The sequence below is a fragment of the Triturus cristatus genome, chromosome 10 (genome assembly GCF_964204655.1).
Source record: "Triturus cristatus chromosome 10, aTriCri1.1, whole genome shotgun sequence".
Lineage (NCBI taxonomy): Eukaryota > Metazoa > Chordata > Amphibia > Caudata > Salamandridae > Triturus > Triturus cristatus.
The window spans coordinates 1034826290-1034849661 of record NC_140593.1 but is presented as its reverse complement, the minus strand read 5'-3'; the positions used below and the strand labels follow the sequence as shown (position 1 = coordinate 1034849661).

General features: G+C 46.4%; 1 protein-coding gene across 1 annotated transcript in view; it reads left to right on the top strand.

The window, feature by feature from the left end:
- ERI2 (ERI1 exoribonuclease family member 2) overlaps positions 1-23372 on the top strand; it is a 103928-nt gene that overhangs the window by 55152 nt on the left and 25404 nt on the right. The window contains exon 6 of the mRNA XM_085629093.1: positions 21476-21632. Coding sequence (XP_085485219.1) covers positions 21476-21632 — 157 coding nt within the window. The remainder of the gene's footprint in view (positions 1-21475; positions 21633-23372) is intronic.

Below are 23372 nucleotides of genomic sequence, written 5' to 3'. Positions count from 1 at the left end.
TGTACCAAAATATTTTTCCTCTCCTTGAAAGGGTGTTTACGATGGAAGCTAATAACTCTGTGGCCGGTGGAACCATGGACTTGGCCAAAATTCATAAGGACCTTGTTGAAATATTGTCTGGCTTTTTCTACAAAATAGGTTCAGCAAACCCAAAGAAGCAGGGGAAAACAAATCCCTGGTTTACAAAGGGCTGTAGGGTAGCTAAATGTGAACTACTACAGGCCATTAAGGTAGGCAATCGGCCACATATCCTGGGAGCAAGGCGGGCCTATAGGAAGATAATCCTTAGTGCCAAAACTGAGTGGGAAGAGGGAAGATGGGTTGCTATCAGAACAGCCCTTATGAAGATTCAAGGTCCTTCTGGAACCTGGTTCACACGGGGAAATCGGAGGGTAAAACCACGATCGACCCCAATGTTTCCGAAGATGCATGTGCATCGCATTTTAAAAAACTTTACTCCATTAATACAACTAGGAGAGACGATCATCCCCCCCCCCCCCCCGCTATCTTAATGACCCTGGACCCATCCTGGGATGCCCCTCCTTGGACGATAAAGGAAGTGGGTTTGGCACTGGATAATCTTCAATTAAATAAGGCCCCTGGGTTAGACAGGCTCCCTGGGGACTTCTATAGAGATGAACGGCCAGTTTGGGCACCTTATTTCCTAATCTTTTTTAATGCTATTCTGCAAGGCTTACCGGTTCCATCTACCTGGACGGGTGCGGAAATAATCCCTATTTTTAAAAAGGGATCCCCCCTTGATCCAGGTAATTACCGGCCTATAAGCCTTATTGACGTGAGCCAGAAAATCTATTCGAGACTTCTCCTGCAACGGTTGCAGAACTGGATCGAGGAGAAGAACATCTTAACCCCACTTCAAGCGGGATTTAGGTCCAAAATATCAACTATGGACCAATTATTTAGGCTCCAGAGCCTCTACTGGAAACACGTTACATTGGAGGGGGGTAGTCTATACTTGACCTTCGTGGATTTGAAATCTGCATTTGATATGGTGGACCGTAATCAGCTTTAGAATCTTTTGTTATCCATGGGGGTTCCACCATATCTATGCTACCAACTGAAGATTCTCCACGAAGGGACATATGCTAGAGTTCGTTATGGAAAACATGGTCATCTGACCGGCCCCTTTCCAGTAGAGAAGGGTGTCCGTCAGGGCTGTGTCCTTGCTCCAACTTTGTTTTCGCTTTTTCTCAACGGGCTCATTGATGAACTTCTGGCAACTACAGATATTGATGCCCCCAAATTGGCTTCTCGAAGATATCCTGCACTTATGTTTGCAGACGACACCCTGCTGTTGTCGAAATCGCCGATAGGCATGCAGCGGGTGTTGAACCAGTTTACCAACTTCTGCAATAAAAGGAATCTGGTGGTCAACATAGATAAAACAAAATATATGGCCTTTAATGTAAAATCATCCAATTATCCACATCCCATGATGGAAGGTATCCCTTTGGATCGAGTTTCTACTTTTGAGTATCTAGGTTTGACCTTGAATGATAAAATGGGATGGGCTCCTCAAAAGCTTAAGGCAAAGTTAAAACTTACCCAGGCTATAGGGGGCATCCTTAAAGTCCATAAAAAATGCAGTTCAAAAATTATAAGTGCCCCTCTCGAAATTTGTACTGTGCAATCCAGGTCCTCGACACTTTATGGGGCAGAATTATGGGGCCATACTTCTACAAAAGATATGGTCAGTACTGAAAATAATTTCATCAGGAAAATCCTAACCCTTCCAAATAATAAAATAATATGCCGCTTATGCCATTGAGGTTGGATTGAAATATTCGCCCCATTTCGGAGGTTGCTGCATCAAGGCCATTGATGTATTGGAGGAGGATCTGGAGTACCACCGAGTTGGCATGCTATAGAGATGAACTGAAAGTAATCTTGGGTACACTAGGAGCCGACAAGATCCCCTGGCTCCAGTACGTTAGGCAGACATTCAATCATATTGGTCTGGCACACCTCTGGGATAACCCAGAGGATTCAACTCCAGGCATTACTAAGAAATCTCTTTCCACAATACTCAAAGATTATCATTTAATGAAAGCTTACAGCTTGGCCAAACCATCAAGCCTGACTGATGCTTTTTTTGGCTTTAAGCCATATTACGATTTTGTATATGAACTTGATGTTATTCAGCCAACCTTAGCAAAGAAGTTATATGTACAGTTCAGATACGGAACGGAACTCTTCCCCTATATTCATTCACCGGTCGAAGGGCGGGCGGACTACATCGTGTATGCCCCGGTTGTTGGATTGAACAGGAAACCATGATTCATGTTGTGCTCTTTTGTCCGGCTTATGCCGGTATTCGGAAAAAATGGATTATCCAGTTATGTTTAAATCTGGGCATTAGGAGCTATCTTGATTTTTTTTCAGGATCTTGAAGTGATACCAACTCACTTATTGTGGTTTCAGTTACCAAGTTTTTGTTTTCAATGTGGTTAATTCGCAGGAAACTAACTAGCGAAATCACTTATTGATATTTTGGTATCAAGCATGGTTAGAATATTGTAAAACCACATTGTTATTTTGACTATTATCTATTGGTATTTTTGTACTCCCAAATTGACTGGAATCTGTATCTTATCATGGAAATTGTGTTTTTAAGACTGTACTTTTATGATTTTAAACAATCGCAATAAAGTTTTCTTGATGATGATAAAAATATTGTTGCTTGAAATCCATTTTGTCCTATATGCCTACTGAGGACACATCTCAAAGATCCTTAACAATCCAACCACATTTACAAGTGTTTCATCTTATTTTAATTCTAGCAACATGAAGTGGCTGGTAAGATTTGAAAGCAAAGAAGCTATGATAGAAGTACCTTGTATCAAAACATTTATAGCAATGGAAAAAATCCACCTTTTTAAAGAAAGTACGTAAATAACAAAACCAAATTTAAAACCTCTGGGAGTTCTCTGATAATGCTTTTAGGGAGTATAGAAACCAGGATTTATCCTTCCTACTGTTACGTCACTTTACATTGGGGAAAAATGATGCATAGGGAGCCAATGTGCTTTGCTTCAGATCAAAAACTGTGGCAACAAGAAAAGCTTAGATTGGTACTTCTCATGGCTCAAGCTCCTCTACCGTGCATTTTGCTGATTGCTCCTCTGTAGCATTGGAAGACTTGTGCGAGCAAAACAAACCCACAAACTGGGATTCACTTCCCGTAGTCGTATGAATAGCCACCAAATAGTGAGGAATTTTAATCACAAGAAGCATTGGCTGTTGAAAGTATCTTAAAGAGAAGTGTATTTCTTATTTTGTATGGCCCCTTTTTTTCTGTTTGGATTTGGGTCTCACTCCCTTTCTTTTGGTTTCACACACTCGCTCTGATCGATTCTCACGCCGTTCTCCATTTCTCTGCGTTTTTTCTATTCCTATTTCTCCATCTTGTTAGACCTGGCATCTTTTGGCATGTTTCTCCTGTCTTTTTGCTTTTCAGTTTTTGCTGGTTTTGTGTCTCTGCGCACTTTCTCACTGCTGTTCAGTGTTAAAGTGCAAGTGCTCCTGTTGTAAATTGTATTATGGATTGTTTCCATGATTGGCGTATTTGATTTACTAGTAAGTCCTTAGTTAAGTGCCCTGAGGGTGCCAGGGCCTGTAAATAAAATGCTGCTAATGGGCCGGCATCACTGGATTGTGCCACCCACACAAGCCGTCCTGAAAAGGGTTCTCAGACCTGCCACTGCAGTGTCTGTGCACAGTTTGTAACGGCCACGTCGACCTGGCAAGTGCCCCCACTTAATCACAGAGAGGGACTAGGGCTTAATAGGTCCAGCATACGTGTCCTTGTGTAAGAGTGGCAAAAACAAGACATGCAGTTCCCTGGGAAAGGTGGGGACTGAGGGAGAAAATAAGGTAGTGTCCTAGGTGGTTGAGAGGACAAGGGCCCTCACACACCCTGGAAGGGTCATGCTTCATTATCTGGCAGCTCCTCGTTGGCCGGCGCTGCAATGCCCAACGGGCCCAGTGAGGGGGCTGTTTGCTGGAGGTCTTCTTTTTGCTGCTGAGAAGTATAAGGGGTGAGGGGGCATAAGAGTAATATAAATAGAGATTGAAGTGCGAGCTAAAAATAGCTGGAAGGAGCCCACAAGATATCCTTTATTGACTGGGTTCTTGTGCTATAATAAAAACAAGGACTATAAAGTCGTAGCTAGAGAGGGGGAATTACAACCCCTCGAGCTCAAAATGGTGTATGTGCAGTGAGAGGGGGGTCAACTTGTTTCATGCTTATCTAAAGTCCAAGGGATCCAAGCCTTTCGTCAGGACCAAGGGATCCTAGTCTACTCAGAATGGCACGGTTTGTGTGTGTTTTGTGAAGTGACGTCCCTGAAGAATGGACTTCTGATGTAGTCTAGCATAAATAAGGTACCTTCTGGATACACCTGGAGGAGAACTGATATTGACTCAATTAAATCTCCAAGACAATTTTGGGTATCGATGCTGTGCTGTCAGATAGGAGAATAATGCAGGACACATTAAAAACCAGCATGTTGGACAAACAGGTGGGAAAAACATATTTGTACACGCAAAAAATAATAATCAAATTAAAATAATTGCTAATGATTCCATAACCATTCAGAACAGTAGCTGTTAATTAGCCATGCAGTTAGTTTCATAAACATACATTGTGCAATACCCTGAGGATGAGTTTTTTTTTTTTTGTGTTTTTTTTTTTTTTTTTTGTCTTTTTTTCTAGAAAAACACTGGGCTGGGCCATGAAGGAGGTAAAGGTGCACCATAGTCTGGGCACTCTACCACAAATGTGGCCCTATCGCCCAGCCACAAAGGATACGAGGCACGGGCTGGTGGTCTAGGTAGAGGCCTACCTAGAAGGGGGGAAGCTACTGGCCCCCTCATGATGATCCAGGTGTTTGTGCAGTGGGGAAGGAAGGAGCCTGGAAGAAAAAGTGCAGCGCAGAGCCTAATAACAAGCGGAGTGGTAAATAGACTGAATAAGCCCAGTCACATGGCGAGGAGGGGAGAGAGAGAACAGGCAAATGATACCCACTAAAGCGGGATAGTGCCCCGTCATATAGAATAGCCCGGGGGTTAGGTTGTTTGCCAAAAAGCATGAGGGAAAGGGGGAGGTGCAAGAGTCACCAGCTGCTGAGCATTCGCCTGCAAATGCGGCTGAGGGACGTAGCAAAACAAAGGAGAAAGGACCTAGGTCCTTGTAAGGAGCCTAATCAAATATGAGGTTGTCGCTGTAAGGTTCGGGAACAGCCTAATTGCGTAGACCACTGGTGACTGTAGCCCAGGTCTCTCAAGGAGGAGGGGCAGACGGAGTCTTGTTAAATTGCTCACTCACACAGAAGTGTGGTGGCTAGTTGTGGCAACTCCCAGAGGGTGAGTCGCTGAGGTACTTACTGCGAGTGGCGCTCCTCAGGGTATGGTACCTACCATGCATCCGGCTGAGACGGCATGTACTGTGCTTCTGACCAGGTTGGGGATGTTCACCCCGGTGTAGCGGATGTAAAGAAGAAAGCTGGAGCGAGGACCTAGTCTAAAGGTCGGCAAAGCAAGAAGACTATATTGGAGTCTCCAATATGGGGGTCATCTTGGAATGGTTCCAAACAAAGTTTTGTAAGCCTTTGTGGATGTTTGCCACCTATCTAGAAGTCTGATAAGTGAATACCCCGGAAGTAGACACACGGGGCTTGGGGAGGACGTGTGTTGGAAGGATCATAGGTCCCCTAGTTGACTTGGTACTAGAAGCTCCACTTAAGTTAATGTAGATCAGAAATATGAAACTCATTAAACCTCTATCGAAGTGCTCATGGTAGAGCTAGTAGGATGGTTCTACTAGGTAAAGTGATGAAAGCTCAAAATTGGCTTTAAAATTGAAAATAGGCTACAAGGGCCACGGTGGGATCTGTGTGGCCAAATGTCAAGGCTCCTTGATAGAGGATGACGGGCACATGCAAGAGCCTAGGACTGTCAATGAGGGGAGAGCGTGGTCCGAATCACAGGGTGATGCATGGTATTATCCTGACCCCTCTGCCCATGGTATGTCATCGTTTAGACCTGTGTGATGGGTAGCAAGTCAGTACACCTAGCGTTTTTCTATGTAAAAAAAAGGGCTCTTGTGGTTATGTTGGTATGGGCTTCTATTATCGTCCAGTACATGTTGTCTAGAGTGTGGCCGATAGCAGTGTAATGGGTGAGCATTTTAGTCGTAGTCCTACCGCACCTCACATTACTGCGGTGTTCGGTAATTCTGGTCTTGACTGCTCTTGTAGTCCTCCCTATATAGCGATTCCAGCCAGGACACGTGATGACATGTATGCAAGTCTTCATGTTGCAGTTACTATTTTTTTTTTTTTAAATGTCAGTAAGGCTCAGATCTGTTTAGAGGAACATGTCTGAGGACATACGCTGCATGATCCGCCATGGTGGTGACCCGTAACAGGGGGTAGACCCCACAGTGATTGTTGCGGTCTTAGTTTAGGAGTGGTTGGTCTTGTGTGCACGATGATGTCCTTCATGTTTGCAGTTTGTAAGCAAACTGGGGTTTGGCTGGAGACATGGCCCCATCTGTAATATTGCCCAGTGTTTCCTAACTTTTTGTATGTGATTAGACTGGTGTAAAGGATGTGACACCGGTTATGATGTTGGTGGATTCCCGCCTGCGGTGTTCTAGGAGACCCTCTGTATTCTTAGCTCTCTTGTAGGCTCTTTGTACCATGTGTTGTGGGTATTGCCTTGCTACTAAATCCATATTCAAGGATTGCGCTTGTCTAAAGTCGTTGATGGTGCTGCAATTATTACAAAAGTGTAGGAATAGCCCAAACAGAAGGTTGTCTTGCAAGTGTTTGGGATGGTGGCTTTCATATCGGAGTAGACTATTGCTGTCTGTTGGTTTCATGTACGTCGTCTTTTTTTAGGTATCCTCCTGTGAGTGAGATTAGTAGGTCAAGGAGTGGGAGTACTGTTGCGGAGACCTTCTTGCTGAACCTCAAATACAGGTTCAGTATGTTAATCCATACACAGAACTCCCGGCATGTTGTTGTGGTACCCTGCCATAGAATCAGTATGTTGTCATTATACTAGGGTGTTACTATCCACAAGGATGTTTTGCCTCGAAGTAGGCCATGTAGAGGCAGGCCAGACTCAGGGTGAAGGTACTAACCATAGAGGTACCCGGAGTCTGATGGAACAGTTAGACCTCAAATTGAAAAAGAAATCCCCTTCAATGCTACGGTGGCGCACTCCATAATGAAGCTCACTGGGGGTGGGTGAGGTCCACTCCTCTGCCATGAGGATAGTTTCTATCCCTTCTAAGGTGGCGTCCTGGGGTATGTTTGTATAAAGGGCATCTATGTCTAGAGTAACTAATAGATCAATAGAGGCATCATTCACCAGGTCCTCTGAGATTAAGATCGTTGGTTGTGTCCTTTAGTAAGGACTGGGGTTTTTGTCACCAGGTGCTTTAAATAGTGATCACAAAATTGGGGCTACACTCAAACCACGATCAGTCTGCCTGGTGGGGGTCTGGTATTCTTGTGGATTTTGGGCAGGGTATACAAATACGTTCTCCTGGAGTGGTTATTGATGAGGAAGGCGGTATCCTTCTTGCTCATCCAACCCTGTGACTCTGCTGGAAAACCATTGAGCTTATGTAGGAGCTCAGCTGTCAGTGGGGTCCTTCCTAATGGGGGTGTAGTAGTTACAGTTGGACAATTGGCATTTGCATTCCAAGGTATAGTCATCAGTGTTCAGAATGACTATAGCCCCTCCTTTATCTGCTGGTTTTATGGTAATCAAGAGTCATTCCCAAGGGTCTGTATGGCTCCTGTCTCGAGTTTGGACATGTTGTAAAGTGGAGACTTCTGAGGACATCTTTCCACATCAGAGTACTGCCTGTTTAAAAGTCAAGACCTCGCTGTGGGAGTGAAGGTAGAGGGGTTCTAAAGGCCCGAATGTGGGTTTTCCAAAATCCTTTTTTTTTTTTTCTCCAAAAAGGCTTACAGGTGGATCTTTCTAAAGAAGCGGTGCAGCTCCTGTGCGGTTATGAATTTTTCCATTTTTTGGGGTTGGGACAAAGCCCAGGCCTTTCCAAAGGACACGCTTTTCCATCTCTGTTAGGGGTCTGGTAGCTAGATCGAGTATCTGCTACTTTTGCTGGCCGTCTGGCTCCTCGTTTGTCTGGAGGTCGCCGCCTGTGGTTCTTGCCAATGGACATGTTTTTGTTGGGACCCTCTTCTTCCTCGTCATCTGCCTAAAAGGAGGGGGGTAGAAGGATTGAGGAAAAGATTGTGGCGGTCCTTGTGGATACATCTGGTAGGGTTGCCAACCCATCGGGGGACCTTGGTATGGTGGTATCCCATAGCCCATCAGTGGCGGTTGTGGGTTGTCGTATCGTCTTTCGCTTTGCTGCTCCTGCTGGTGTTGCTGCGTGAGAATGAGTACCGTCTGCGAGATGATGTACTTTCATCAGATGAAGAGCCTCCTCCTCCAACGTAGTGGTCTCTAAGATAGGGGTTGATTCTCTCCTTATCTAAATTCATGATGTCCTTCTGTAGTCTGGTTGTCTTCTGTTTGAGTAAATACTCTTGGTTTTCATTGATTTCGTTGTTGATCTGTCAACTTGGTCTTGTAGGCAGTGATCTGTATGCCTGTTTTAAGGGCTTTCTCGGCCATGGTGATTTTAATTGGATTGTCTGTTGGGCGTTTGAGCGAGAAAACTGGGTAGTGTCCTAGGTGCCAGGAGGTTGAGAGGACAATAGGTTCTATAAGCAATCCACACAAGGACTGGACCTACTAAGGATTGCTTGTAGAACCTGTTGTCCTCTCAACCTCCTGGGACACAACCCCATTTTCTCCCTCAAACGCCTGGCAGACTACATGATCATTAAAATCACCATGGCAGAGAATGCCCTTAAAACCGGCATACAGATAATTGCCTAAAAGACCAAGTTGACTGAGATCAACCATGAGATCAATGAAAATCGAGAGTACTTAATCAAACAGAAGATAACCTAACTTCTTTACGTCCTCCTGTAGTTTGATCAGGAGAGAATCGGCCCCTGTCTTGGAGAACACTACATTGGAGGAGAAGACTCTTCATCTGACGAAAGTTCATCCTGCAGACGGTACTTATCCTCAAGTAGCAACTCCAGCAGGAGCAGCAGAGGGAATGACGATACGACACAACCACCACCATTGATCAGCTATGGGATAGCACCATACCAAGGTCCCCCGATGGGTTGTCACCCCTACCGATGTATCCACAAGGACGGCCACAATCTTTCCCCCAACTCTTCTATCCCCTCCTTTTTAAGGTAGAGGGCGAGGACAAAGAGGATTCCAACAAACGTGTCCATTGGCAAGAACCACAAGCAGAGACCTCCCAACAAACAAGGAGCCAGGCGGGCAGCAAGAGAAGCTGATAGTCAATCAATCTACCAGACCCCTATCGGAGATGGAAAGGATGTCCTTCGCAGAGGCCTGGGCTTTGTCCCAACCCAGAAAGAGGATCATTTCAGAACCACACAGTAACTGCACTGCTTCTTTAGAAAGATCCGCCTGTATGCCTCCTTTTTGGAAAAAACTATTTTGGAAGACCTGTGTTTTGGACCTTCATAACCCCTCTACCTTCACTCGCATGGCGTGGATGGTTCCACACGAGGTCTCGACTTCTGCACAGGCAGTACTCTGAGATGTGGAAAGATGTCCTCTGAAGTCTCCCTTTTACTACATGTCCAAACTCTAGACGGCAGCCATATAGACCCTCGGGAATGACACTTTGATTACCATAAATCCAGTGGACAAAGGACAGGGCTATAGTCATTCTGAACACAGATGACTATACCTTGAAATGCAAACGCCAATTGTCCAACCGTAACTACTACACCCCCATCAAGGAAGACCCCAGTGAATGTCTAAGTACCTACATAAGCTCAATGGTTTCTCAGCAGTGTCACAGGGTTGGATCAGCAAGAAGGAATCTGCCTTCCTTATCAATAACCACTCCAGGACACCGAATTTTCATACCCTGCCCAAAATCCACAAGAATACCAGGCCCCCACCAGGCAGACCAATAGTATCAGGAATCTGGTCACCATTCACTCAATTTTGTGATCGCTATTTGAAGCTCCTGGTGACTAAAACCATGTCCTTCCTCAAGTACACAACCAACGTTCTTAATCTCCGAGAGGACCTGGTGAATGATGCCTCTATTGATCTATTAGTCACTCTCGATGTAGAGGCCGTTTAAACAAACCTACCCTAGGATGCCACCTTTAGAAGTGAAAGAAACTATCCTCATGGCAGAGGCGTGGACCTATCCCACCCCAGTGAGCTTCATTATGGAGTGCGCCACCGTAGCATTAAAGGAGAATTATTTTCAATTTGAGGACCAACTGTTCCATCAGACTCAGGGTACCTCTATGGGTAGTACCTTCGCCCAGCCTCTGACCTGCCTCTACATGGCCGACTTGGAGACAAAACACATCCTTGTGGGTAGTAACCACTACCAGACCAACATCCTGTTGTGGCGTAGGTATATTGACGACCTACAGATTCTATGGCAGGGTACCACGACTACATGCCAGGATTTCGGTGTATGGATTAACACCCTGAACCCGTATTTGAGGTTCAGCAAAAGTCTCCCCAACAGAACTCTCATTCCTTGACCTACTAATCTCACTCACAGGAGAACACCTAAAAACGACTGGGTACAAGAAACCAACAGACCGCAATAGTCTACTCGGATATGACAGCTACCATTCCAAACACCTGCGGGACCACCTCCTGTTTGGGCAATTCCTACACTTGCGTCGTAATTGCAGCACCATCAACTACTTTAGAAAACAAGCCCAATCCTTGAATACTGATTTAGTAGCAAGTCGATACCCCCAACATGTCGTGCAAAGAGCCTACAAGAGAGCTAGGAACAATACAGAGGGTCTCCTAGAACTCCGGGAACAGGCGGGAATCCACTGACGTCATGACCGGTCACGTCTTTCACACCAGTCTAATCCCATACAAAAAGAATCATTAGGAAACATTGGGCAGTATTCGACTGGGGCCATGTCTCCCGCCAAACCCCTGGTTGCCTACAAACTAACCGCAAACATGAAGGACATTACCATCACACAAGACTAACCACTCCTAAACTAAGACGTCAACAATCACTGTGGGGTCTACCCCCTGTGACTGGTCACCACCCTTGCGAATCATGCAGCGTATGTCCTCTGACACATCCCTCTAAACAGATCAATCTGAGCCCCATTGACACATGGATAAAATAAAAAAAACATACCAACTGCAACACGAAGAACTGCATATGTCATCACGTGTCCTTGCCAGAAACGCTATGTAGGGATGACTACAAGGGCAGTCAAGACCAGAATTACCGAACACTGCAGTAATGTGAGGTGTGGTAGGACTACGACTAAAATGCTCACCCATTAAACGGAGATGGGCCATGCTCCAGACTACATGTACTGGACAATAGAGGCCCACACCAACATAACCACCAAAGCGGGTATCCCTTGCCTGCGCTCTCTCCCCTCCTGGCCGTATGACTGGGCTTTTTCAGTCTATTCACCACTCCGCTTGTTGTTGGGCTCTGAGCTGCACTGTTTCTTCCAGCCTCTTCCCTAGACCATCAGCCTGTGCCTGGTATCCTGTGTGGCCGGGCCACATGCGTGTCGGAGCGCCCCGATTCTGATGCACCCTCACCTCCTTCATGGCACAGCCCCGTGTTTTTCTAAAAAACAAAAAAACACACTATCCTTACGGTATTGCACAATGGATGTTTATGAAACGAACTGCATGGCTAATTAACAACTACCGTTCTGAATGGTTATGGAATCATATATATGCAAATATTTTAATTCAATAAATTTGAACAATTTTTTTTTTTTTTTTTTTTAGGTATACAAATACATGTTTTTCCCACCTGTTTGTCCAACATGCTTGTATTCAATACTGAGATCCCTTGGACTTTAAATAGACATCAAACATGCCCCCCCCCCCTCACTGCACATACACCATTTTGAGCTGGAGAGGTTGTAATTCCCCCTCTCTAGCTATGACTTTATAGTCCTTGTTTTTATTATAGCATAATAACCCAGTCAATAAAGGATATCTTGTGGGTTCCTTATAGGTATTTTTAGCTTGCACTTCCACCTCTACTTCTATTACTCTTATGCCCCCCTCCGCCCTCAAACTTCACATCGGCTAAAAGAGAAGACATCAGGCAAATATCCCCCTCGCGGGGCCCGTTGGGCATTGCAGCACCGGCCCAACGAGGAGCTGCCTTATGATGAAGCATGACACCTTCCGGGGTGTGTGAGGACCCTAGCTCCTTATAGGGGCAATTTCCCCCTCCCCACGTTGTCCTCTCGGCCTCCTGGCACCTCAGACACTACCACATGTTCCATCTGTCACCACCTTACCCAGGAACTGCATACCTTGTTTTTGCAACAAGTGCCCCTGCTTGCCAGGCCCTAATCTTCCTTTTTCTTACATGCAAGTCACCCCTCTGGTACTCCCAAGGTACCCCAGTGGGCATGGTGCTGTGCATGTTAAAGGTAGGATATGTACTGGTGTGTGTGTGTGTGTGACATGTCCTTGTAGTGAATTAGAGTTTTTTTTATCACAACATTTTATTGTCAACAGCCGTACCAAGCCTAGTCGAGCCAGGTTAACCAGTAGCACAATGTAGAGAGTAGCAATAGTGATATTGACTCTTGAATCGCAATATATAACAGTTGAAAACCGAATACAATCAAACACATTCCGCCAACCATAAACAAGTGTCATATATTAAACAATACAATGCATGCCCTTCCTCGCCACCCCAGCCGCATACCTATACGACAGCCATATTCTCCCATTCACAGTACAGCCTTTTCATCCATTACTAATCTAACGATTCAGTTGGGATAGGTTCCAAATATAATCCCTGATAGTCTGCCCATCTCTTCCATATCTTGGTATGTTTCTGGGGACATCCTCTTGCTTTATATATTGGTAATTCTAGACCCATGCAAAAATCAAGGCCCTTTTTCCATGTCCCGACCCGTAGTAGGGAGGAGTCTTTCCATGCCCTGGCTATATCCCGTTTAGCCAGTGTGAGGCCAAGGAGCAATAGGTGGCGTTTATATATGTTGCCCCTGATACCATCAGTAATGTGAAGCAAGACTAGCCAAGGCGAGTAAGGGATATCCCAGCCCACGACTTCTGACAGACATGTGATTACCCTCCGCTGCCAGAACCTAGAGTGCATTGCATTGCCATACGGTGTGTATGAGGGTGCCGTCCATTACTTGGCAGCGCAAGCAGAGAGGAGACTCGATAAGCCCGGCACGCCAGAGCCTATATCTGGTGTGATAAGCACAATGCACATTCTTGAATTGTATGAATCTTGATCGTGCCGCGATAGCAGCGCCGCGTGGGGACTCCAATGCCTCCGTCCAGTTGTCTTCATCCAGGGGGCTCAAATCTTCCTGCCAAGCCTTGCGTGTTTTACTAAGAGATGTGGGGCTGTTCGTCACTAATGTACGATAGATCTTAGTGATCTTGTGTGCACCTAATTCCCCCATGAACACTTTAGCCTCTATGGGATTAAAATCAAGCAGAGCTTCCTGATGTGTAAGGTAGGGGGAGAAGGCAGGACGAAATTGAAGGTATTTATAAAATTGTGAGTTGGGCATTTCATACTCTTGCTGCAGTTCCTGGAAGGACTTTACGGTCCAACCGTGAAGAACGTCTCCTATTGTAGATTTTCCTATAGCTTCCCAGCCAGAAAACCCAAATAATCACATCTGCTGAGGCAGACTACCATTATGCCAGAGGTGTGTTTCCTTTGTTAACCTACCCCACCACCCCATGTGGTGTAGTGACCATATCCACATCTTGACGTCAACGGAAGTCGCCGGCGGGAACACTTTTAAAGTCGAATGTGTATTGAGGATTGTGTGAAGTGACATGCTGCCCATCAGCCAGCATTCAACTGCATCCACGGGATCGCATCTGTCCCCGTACCACCAGTCATTGAGGATAAGATGTGAGGCCACATAGTATGCCTGGACGTCCGGTGTTACTATGGCTCCGCAATATGTCGACTGGAAACAGGTTGCCAATGCTACCTGAGCTGAGGCCCTCCCCAGAGGAAGTGTCTGAGGGTTGCATTCAGTTGCTTGAACCAGGAGGGTGATATTCGGTATGAGTGATTTTTGAAGTTGGTATACTAGACAGGGGAGGGAGACAATATTGAAGATAGCGGATCTGCCCAGCAGAGTGAGCGGTAAATGCGAATAAGAGCGGGAGTCTGTGCCTTAATTTGAACCCATAGTGGGGCCAGATTCTTCTCCCAAGACCCCGACTGGGAGGATGACAAATGTACCCCAAGATATTTAAACCCATCTCGGACAACCGTCACTTTGCCTATGTGGCAACCGCCCTGCAGGGGCCACAGATGTGATTTCCGGAAGTTCATATAGAGTCCCGATGTCTCTCTGAAAATCTGCATCATCCGAAGCAGTCTCGGTCCCGGCCTGTCTGGTCGCGTGAGGAAGAACAGAACATTGTCCGCATACAAAGCTATGCAGTCGGAGACCTCCCGTGACTATTCATAGCCTCTGATTTGCACACCCAGGCTGCAAGCGGCTCCATAGCCAAAGCGAAAAGATGGGGAGAAAGGGTACAGCCCTGGCGAGTGCTCCATCTAATGGGGAAAGCCTGTGATGTGGAGTCTGCAATGCGAACTGACGCGGTAGTGCATAGAGATAGGGCCTTCGACTCCCTTGGTTGGACCTATCTATCGGCCAGTAGAGGCGCAGCAGGCTACTCCAGGCGGTCCACTGTCACCTTCGCATTGTGCGCGCAACGGATATTATGTTGTGTGGCACGGCCTGGCATGAACCTAGCTTGATCGGGATGAACTCGATTGGGATGAACTAGCTCAGTGATGTATGGCACAATGCGGTTGGCTATGACTTTAGCGAAAAGTTTGGCTTCCACATTAAGGAGCGATATTAGGCGATAAGAGCCTGAAAGTGTCCCAGGTTCCTGAAGAGAGGGCAGGGGTGGGGTAAACCTGTCCCTGACGTTCCCACGGTCCGGGAGGAGGCTGACCTTGGGGACTGATCTGAGCTGACCCACTGGCAGCAAGGTGTTCCCACCAGGGAAGAATTCTGCAGGGGGCAGAAAGAGTGTCCTTCTCTGGAAGGTTTGCAGCAGCAGGCTGCAAACCAGGCAGGCAGTGATCAGTCTGGATCTACTGGGAGAATGGTCTCCTGTACAGCGAGCCTAAGTTGCTGGTCCTGGGTCAGCTCATTTGCTGGTGGTACCCCCACGCTTCAGGACCTTCCTACTGCGTCTGGCTCATGACGTGCCTTTGGCAGGACAAGACCTTTGACAGGCTTGTCACCCTTGTCTTTTGGCCCCAAATGCGAAGGCAGTCAGATGGACATTGCAGAACTTGCCAGGCAAGTGGTAAGAATGGGCGGAAGTGTAAGGCTCCTCTCCAACCTCTTCCAGTTTTTTAAACCCCTTCCCAAAAGGTTGGGATGGACATTGTGAGGTCACTGGACCCCAAGATGGCCATGGGCAACCAGTACATCCTGGTCATGGTGGACCATGCCACCCGGAGGCAATACCTCTCAGAACTGCGCCAGTGGTGTGCCGGGCGTTAATGGGTATCTTTTCCCGCATGGGTTTCCCCAGAGAGGTGGCTTCTGACTGTGGGACCAATTTCATATCCAACTATATGACATCCCTGTGCAAGGAGTGTGGTGTAACCTACAAGTTCACCAATCCTTAACATTCACAAGGTAACGGTTTGGTGGAAAGGTTCAACCAGACCTTAAAGGGCATGATAAAGGGTCTAACAGAACCCATGAGGTGTAAGTGAGACCTCCTCTTACCATGCCTTCTCTTTGCATACAGGGAGGTACCACAGAAGGTTCTAGGGTTCAGTCCATTTGAGCTTCTGTACAGGCACCCTGTGAGGACCTCTCAGTTTGGTCAAAGAAGGCTGGGAGACTGCTCCCAGGAAAACTCCCCGGGATGTATATAGCTACATGCTGGCCTTCAGGAACTAAACTGCCCGCTTCAGGAAACTCGCGTAGGCGAACCTGAAAGTAACCCAGGAGGAGATGAAAGGCTGGCACAACCAGAATGCCACTCTGGTAGTCTCAGCTTGGCCATAAAGTGTGGGTCAGGGCCCCAGTGGAACCCTGTGCCTTGAAGGACAAGTGGACTGGGCCTTTTGAGGTGGTGAAGTGCAGAAGTGATGTCACCTACCTGGTGAATATGCAGAATCCGAGGAACCCTTTGAGGGTCCTCCATGTGAACCGCCTCAAGCCTCACTTTGAGAGGTCCGAAGTGAGCATGCTCTTGGCAACAGATGATGGGGTGGAAGAGGAGAGTGAACCTCTCCCTGACCTGTCTACCAAGGAGCACAATGAGTCAGTGAAAGTTGTGATCCTCACCCCTACCCTGACCCCAGAGTAGCAGGGTGACTGTCACTAGTTGTTGTGACAGTTCGCCACTCTGTTCTCTCTGACCCCAGGTATTACTTACTGGTGTACAAATGACGTGAACAAAGGTGTGACAGCAAGATTGACAGAATGACTGACCAGGTCAGGGTCGGCATCAAAGAGGAGGTCTCTAAGGTGTTGCATTAGGGGTGATCGAGCCCTCCAGCAGTCCTTGGGCCAGCGGAGTGGGCTTGGTTCCAAAGGTTGCTGCACCCGATGCCACCCCAGAACAGTGGTACTGGGGACTACCGTGGACTCAATGCAGTCATCAAGACTGATACACACCCCATCCCCAGAACTGATGAGCTCATTGATCGGTTGGGAGCTGCCAAGTTCCTCAGCATGTTTGATTTGACGTCTGGGTACTGGCAGATTGCCTTAACTGAGGGGGCCAAGGAGAGGTCTGTATTTTTAACCCCAAATGGGCCCTTTCAGTTTCAGGTGATGCCCTTTGGGTTAAAGAATGCCCCTGCCACCTTTTTTAGAGGTTAGTCTACCAGGTGTTGGCTGGACTCGAGGATTTCAGTGCCGCCTACCTGGACGACATTGCAGTGTTCAGCTCCAGCTGGGAAGAACATCTGCAGCACCTCTGGTAAGTGTTGAAGGCTCTGCAGAGGGCAGGCCTCACGGTCAAAGCCAGCAAGTGCCAGATCTGGCAGGGCTGTGTGGTGTACTTGGGGCACCAGGTAGGAAGTGGCCAGGTGGCGCCCCTACAGCCTAAGATTGACACCATTCTGGCTTGGGAGCCCCCACAAGACCCAGACAGAGGTGAGAGCCTTTTAAGGTCTCACCGGGTACTATAGGAGAACTGTTAAGGGGGTAACAATGGTGCCAAAGCCCTTAACAGAGCTGACTTCCAGGAAGCATCCAAGGAAGTGATCTGGACGGATGCCTGTCAGAGCTTTTGAAGCCCTGGCGGCAGCCCTGTGCACGGCGCCCATGCTCAAGGCATTCTACTTCTTGAAGGAATTCGTAGTGCAGACTGACTTCTGAACATGGTGTAGGAGCAGTGCTCTCACAGCCGAACAAAGAGGACCTAGACAGCATGTAGTCTTCCTTAGCAGGAGACTACTCCCCAGGGAACGGAGGTGGAGTGCCATTGAAAGAAAAGCTTTTGCTGTGGTCTGGGCACTGAAGAAGCAAAGACCCTACCTGTTTTAGGCTCTCTTCCGGGTTCAGACAGACCATAGGCCCCTCAGATGGTTGAGACAAATGAGGGTTGAGAACCCACAACTGTTAAGGTTCCTAGAGGGAATGGACTTTATGGTGGACACCACCCTGGCAACGAACACGCCAATGCTGATGGCTGGTCCAGGTCCAGGTAAGAGAACTCTCAGTTGGGTAGTTCTCCCTACTTTCAGCTGGAGGGGACATGTGTTTAACCTGGCATGTTTCCCCTGTCTTTTTGCTTTCTGACCTCCTGGTTTTGACTCTGTTTTTGCTGGTTTAGTGTCTCTAACACTGAACAGCATTGAGAGTGCGCAAAGTGCAAGTGTTCCTGTTGTAAATTGTGTTATGGATTGGTGTTTGCACGATTGGCATATTTGATTGGCATATTTGATTTACTAGTAAGTCCCTAGTAAAGTGCACTGAGGGGGCCAAGGCCAAGGTGTTTGAGGTGCGTTCTGCCTTTCCTAGATGAGTCTGGGTTGGGCTGCATAGACCTGGCCTGCATTTAGAGTAGTGCGAGGAGACTTCCTTACACCTTAAGGGGCCTAGTCTTTCTGGGACAATGTTGTCTCCGCCGCATCGAGTTTCGCACTGCAGCCCTGGTCTCACCGACACTGTTGGGTGACGGTCACTGAGCCGCTGCCTGCACCACGGCCTGAGGACACTGCACGGCGCACCGCTACCCTGCGCATCACAGCTGCGACGGTTGCCGCATCGGGCGCAACAAAAAAGGTACGGTTTATGAGACTGTCTACCCTACCGCTGACTTGCTCTGATGCAGGAACTATTGGATTCTGTCATTTTCAGTATCGCGGTAGTGCCGTACGTAACTGCAAACTTCAAGGAACTGCATTTTTAAAGGTATTCTTGCAAAGTGCATATTTTTAAGTATTGTATGTTGGATTTGTGTCATTTTGGTCTTGTTTTGGCTATTTAAAAATATTGGCTATTTTTCTAAACTGATGTGGTGTCCTTTTGTAGTGTTTTCCCTGTATTACTTGTTGGAAGTGCAAATGCTTTACAAATTGCCTCTAAGATAAGCCTGACTGCTTGTGCCAAGCTACCAAAGGGGTGAGCAGGGGTTAGCAGGAGTTATTTTAGGAGTGTAACACCCTGACTAGGAAGAAGGGTCTCTACTTGGACAAAGGTGCAAATCCTTGCCAACAAGAGACCCCCCATGTCTAACACATTTCTTAAACTATATTCTTCAATAGTTGTTGTACCCCCCTCAACCTTTCTTTCATTCTTTTCTTTTCATACATGCTTTGTCTCCATCCATCAGTCTTTCCTGTTGCTTTCCCTCATCAAACTCCTGCTTTCACACCCTTCCACTTCTCCACCTCATCTATCTCCGTCTCGTGCTCTGTCTGCTATGATCTCGAAATGTATCAAGGGTTGCCATCATTCATCTCCCTAGGCCGTACTTTAATGACAAAGCCACTAAAAAACAATCGGAAAATCGGTGAAATCTAGTATTTTCCATTTTGAAATATATACTTAAGAGAAAACACAATGAGTCTTGGTTGTCCTCCCCAACTAGGAGCATGAAAATAACAGGATACACTGTACCATGAATTTCCAGCCAGAATGGCTGGACAATCATAGGGATTGATCTGAGCATGCCAGAAGTTCTCTCCAATTATGCACAGTGGGCAGGCTCATGGAATATTAAACACCTAAATGGGAAGGGGGTAAAAAGTGCGTACACAAGCAGCGCCAAAGTAACAACACGCTGCAGGCATGCACCTAGTCCTTGCTATCTGCCACCCCCTCCGCAAGTACTACAAGGCATTTAGGGCTGGGTTATCCAGCATGCTTTCCATTCAAAATACTGAAGGGGCGGTGGGTGTAGCTGGACCCTTTCCTCCTCTGGTGCCACTGCAACACTGATGGCTACGTCCCTGGATACAGGGACATCCTTCAGGATCTCAAACTACCTTCAACTTCACTTCATTGACAGACCAGCCCCAGTGCTTTCTTGCAGCCTGTTGATCACATTAAGTAGGTAGACCATTTAATCCTAGTCATTGGTATAGCCAAAGTTAGAAAAACATCCCCAACTGTCACCAGGTGGTTGAACTCTTTCCTGGTAGTTCAAACCCACTGGTCTTAAAAGACTGTGCTGCTTTAATCCCGGCACTAAAGAATCCCCGCCACGGAGTACACTAGCTATATTCCACATCAGTTTGAACTAAAGAATTACATTCCTGCTGTAAGCAAAATGAAAGTTAATTCGAAAGTGTACCACATCCCAACATATCATTTGCCTTGCGGCACTTACTGACATGGTGCATTTGAAGGTTGTTTCTTCCCAATCGGTTCAAAGATGGCTGAAAATGTTGAGCTTAAGCAGGGTAATATCTGTGTGGGTTTTTTTTTTTTTAAAACCTTAGAAGTGGCCATAGGGTCAGCAGCACATATCCATATAAAATAGCATCATATGTATTGCTCCTTTACCAAAGTTTGAGGACCATGGTTTTGCATTTCTTTAAATAACACAAAACCTGAGCTTAATTGAGATTTCAAGTATGACAAACAATGATTGTTTTCAGAACCAACCGAGGACAGATGTGGATTACCCCAAGGATCCCTCCTAAGCCGCACCCGCTTCAACATCTACATGGCTCCCCTCACAACCATCTACGCCGATAACACCGAACTCATCCTCTCCCTCACCAAGGAACCAGACATCACCAGGCACAATTTCCAAGAGGATGGAAGCTGTCGCAACCTGGATGAAGAACAGCTGCCTGAAACTCAACTCAGAGAAAACTGAAGTCTTCATCCTCTGCTCCACCGCCTCTGCATGAAATGACACTTGGTTTCCCCCCCCCCCCCCCCCCCCCCCCCCCCCGCACTCAGAAACCCACACAACCTCTGCATCATACTGGACTCATCGCTCACTATGAATCGCCAGATCCATGCCATATCCTCCGCATGCTTCAGCACCCTCTGCATACTTCGGAAAACATTCAAATAGATACCCTCCGACTCCAGGAAATGGTCACTCACACCCTCATCACCAGCAAACTGGACTATGGCAATGCCATCCTCCCTCAAATCAACAAACCTCCTCCTCAAAATTCCAGACCGTCCAGAAGGCCGTATCCAGACTAATCCTCTATATCCCACAGCACAACCCTATCACCCAACGCCTCCGCGACCTCTACTGGCTCCCTGTTGAAAGAAGAACTTTCAAGCTGCTCACGCCCGCCTACAAGACTTTCCACAACATCTGACCACAATACCTCAACACCCACCTCTCCTTCCATGCCCCCAAGAGAAACCTCCGTTCAGCCGACTTCTCCCTTACCCCCGTCCCACGCTTCTACAGGAACAGAGCAGGTGGAAGGTCTTTTTTTCTACTTGCCAGCCAAGGACTGGAACGATCTCCCCCCTACACCTCCGACGAACCAATTAAGGAAAGACCTCAAGACCTGGCTCTTCAATTGACCCCTATCTGAGCTGCACACTCCCCGCACCCAGTTCCCTGAAACCCTAATAGGTGAGTAGTGCGCTCTATAAACCCCTAATTGATTGATTGCACACTTACATGGTCCTAAAAATGAATGCACATTTTTGAAGTAAAATCTTTTGATCAGGAACGAGCTAAATAAAAAGGGATGGAAGATGATGATGATAAAAAGGCAATCTGTGGCTCTTGTCCTTTTTATATACAAGAATGTTTTTCATTTTGTATTGAAACTATTATAGAACTAACGTTTGCCTTACTCAGCAAGCTGGAAAATAATGGTGGCTGTTATTTGTTTTAGGAACAAGTGGAAGAAGGTGTACCCCTTAAGATTTGTTTATCACAATTTTGCAGTTGGATTCAAAAAATTCAAACACAGAAAAAAATTGTATTCCTTTCAGCTACTTCAAGTCCTCCTACTCCAGAAGACAAGTTGTGTGCATTTGTTACGTGGTCAGGTAAAATTTCATACCTTAAATTCTTAATAAATGACTTGCCATTTAATATTTTTTATTTATTTTGTGATTCTAAACAGTGCAACACTGCATATTGAGCCGAGGTTGAAAATTTTAAACAAAAGGGAGATGGACTGCAGATTCAAAACAAGATAAGGGAAATAAAAAAATATAAATATCGACAGTATTTTGAGAAGATTGTGCTGGCAGTATTTAAATGGTTTTGGGAGTAAGTTGGACAACACAGCATATACCACCAAGAAAGTGTGGACTCCAAGTCGAAGATGGAGTTTGGACTCTGTTTACAGATGGTACATGAGCAACCTAGCTCCTGTATGAAAGTGGAATTTATCACCTCGCATGATAAATGTCAATAGGAAATGATGAAAGGGAAGATGATTTGTCCAGTGTTCTAGGTATGGTGGTTGGGGGGGGGGGGGAGGGGGGAATTATGTATGCATGTGTGTGCATTCGTGTATGCAAGGTGCATTTCCACTGTCCTTGAATCCTTTGCCACAATTGCTCACACACAGGCTTGGGCACTAGCTATGTTGTTGAAGTCTCTGGATTCAAATGTGGGAAGTGAAGCAGGCTTCTCTGCTTTGCATTTGCAAATCTTATTTAAATTAAAAACTTATTTAGACCTTTTCTTTTATGTATGTGCCAAAGCTTCAAATTGAAAAATAATTCATAGAAACTGAGAAGGCAGTAAGTAGGAGTAAGCATACATAAAGCATCTATGTAGATTAGCTTATTCAGTGTTTCAAGAAATGTATTCCCTACAGCAATCTACCATGCAAGTTTCCTCCTCCCATATATTTCCACCAGTCCCATATATTTCCACCAATATTGCCATTTTTTTTATTCATCCGAGCTTCCTGGTTTTGATCTCAAAGTAACTAATGCCTCAGGATGTGGTTGTTTCCCTAAATTATAGCTATTAAACCTCATAGACCTGTATGTTCTGGACAGGTGAAAATTGCATGTAACTGGGTGGCCTTTTTTTGCCCCATCAATCCAAACGTGTATCATCCTTCACTTGTTACATTTCCTGTTCCATATCCTCCAGTGTCTGTATGAGATGTGATCATGATGAACAACAGTAACGCTTCTCTCTCCAAATGCAGACGTCTTTATACAATTTTATTATGCACATGTATTTTTTTTTTCTGACCTTAACCCCTTCGATGCTGCGCAGATTCCGCCGCTGTGCTGACGGAATCTTGCGTGGTCATGACGGAATGGTTCCGTCATGAGCACAGCTCAACCGTGGGTCATGACGGAACCATTCCGTCATGAGCACCGAAGGGGTTAATGTATGCTTTTTATTTATATTCAAGCTGGTGTATAATGAGGCCATGAAGAAATACACACTTCAGATATAAGTGAGAGGCTCCTAGGTGAAAGCTTACTGCTCTCCATCAATATATAAAGTCACAAAGTACGTTTTCTCAAATGAGTATCCTAGAGATCCCTGCTGAAAAATAGAGAAATGTCCAGGGGCAACAGTGTGGTGGGGGGCGGGGGTGGGTGGGTAGGGAAGCCCTTTTCTTTAAGGACGCGAACCCTCACTCACCTGAAGGCGACATGCTTCATCATAGGGCTCCCTCCTTGCACCTGGGCCGTAAGGTCCCAGGTGTGGGCTACAACTCTTCTAAAAGAAAAATATGAAGAGGAGCTGAGGTGTTTTTTCAGTGAGCGAGGCCAAAGAAGTAGGTGAGTGAGGGGCAGAGTGCGAAATGT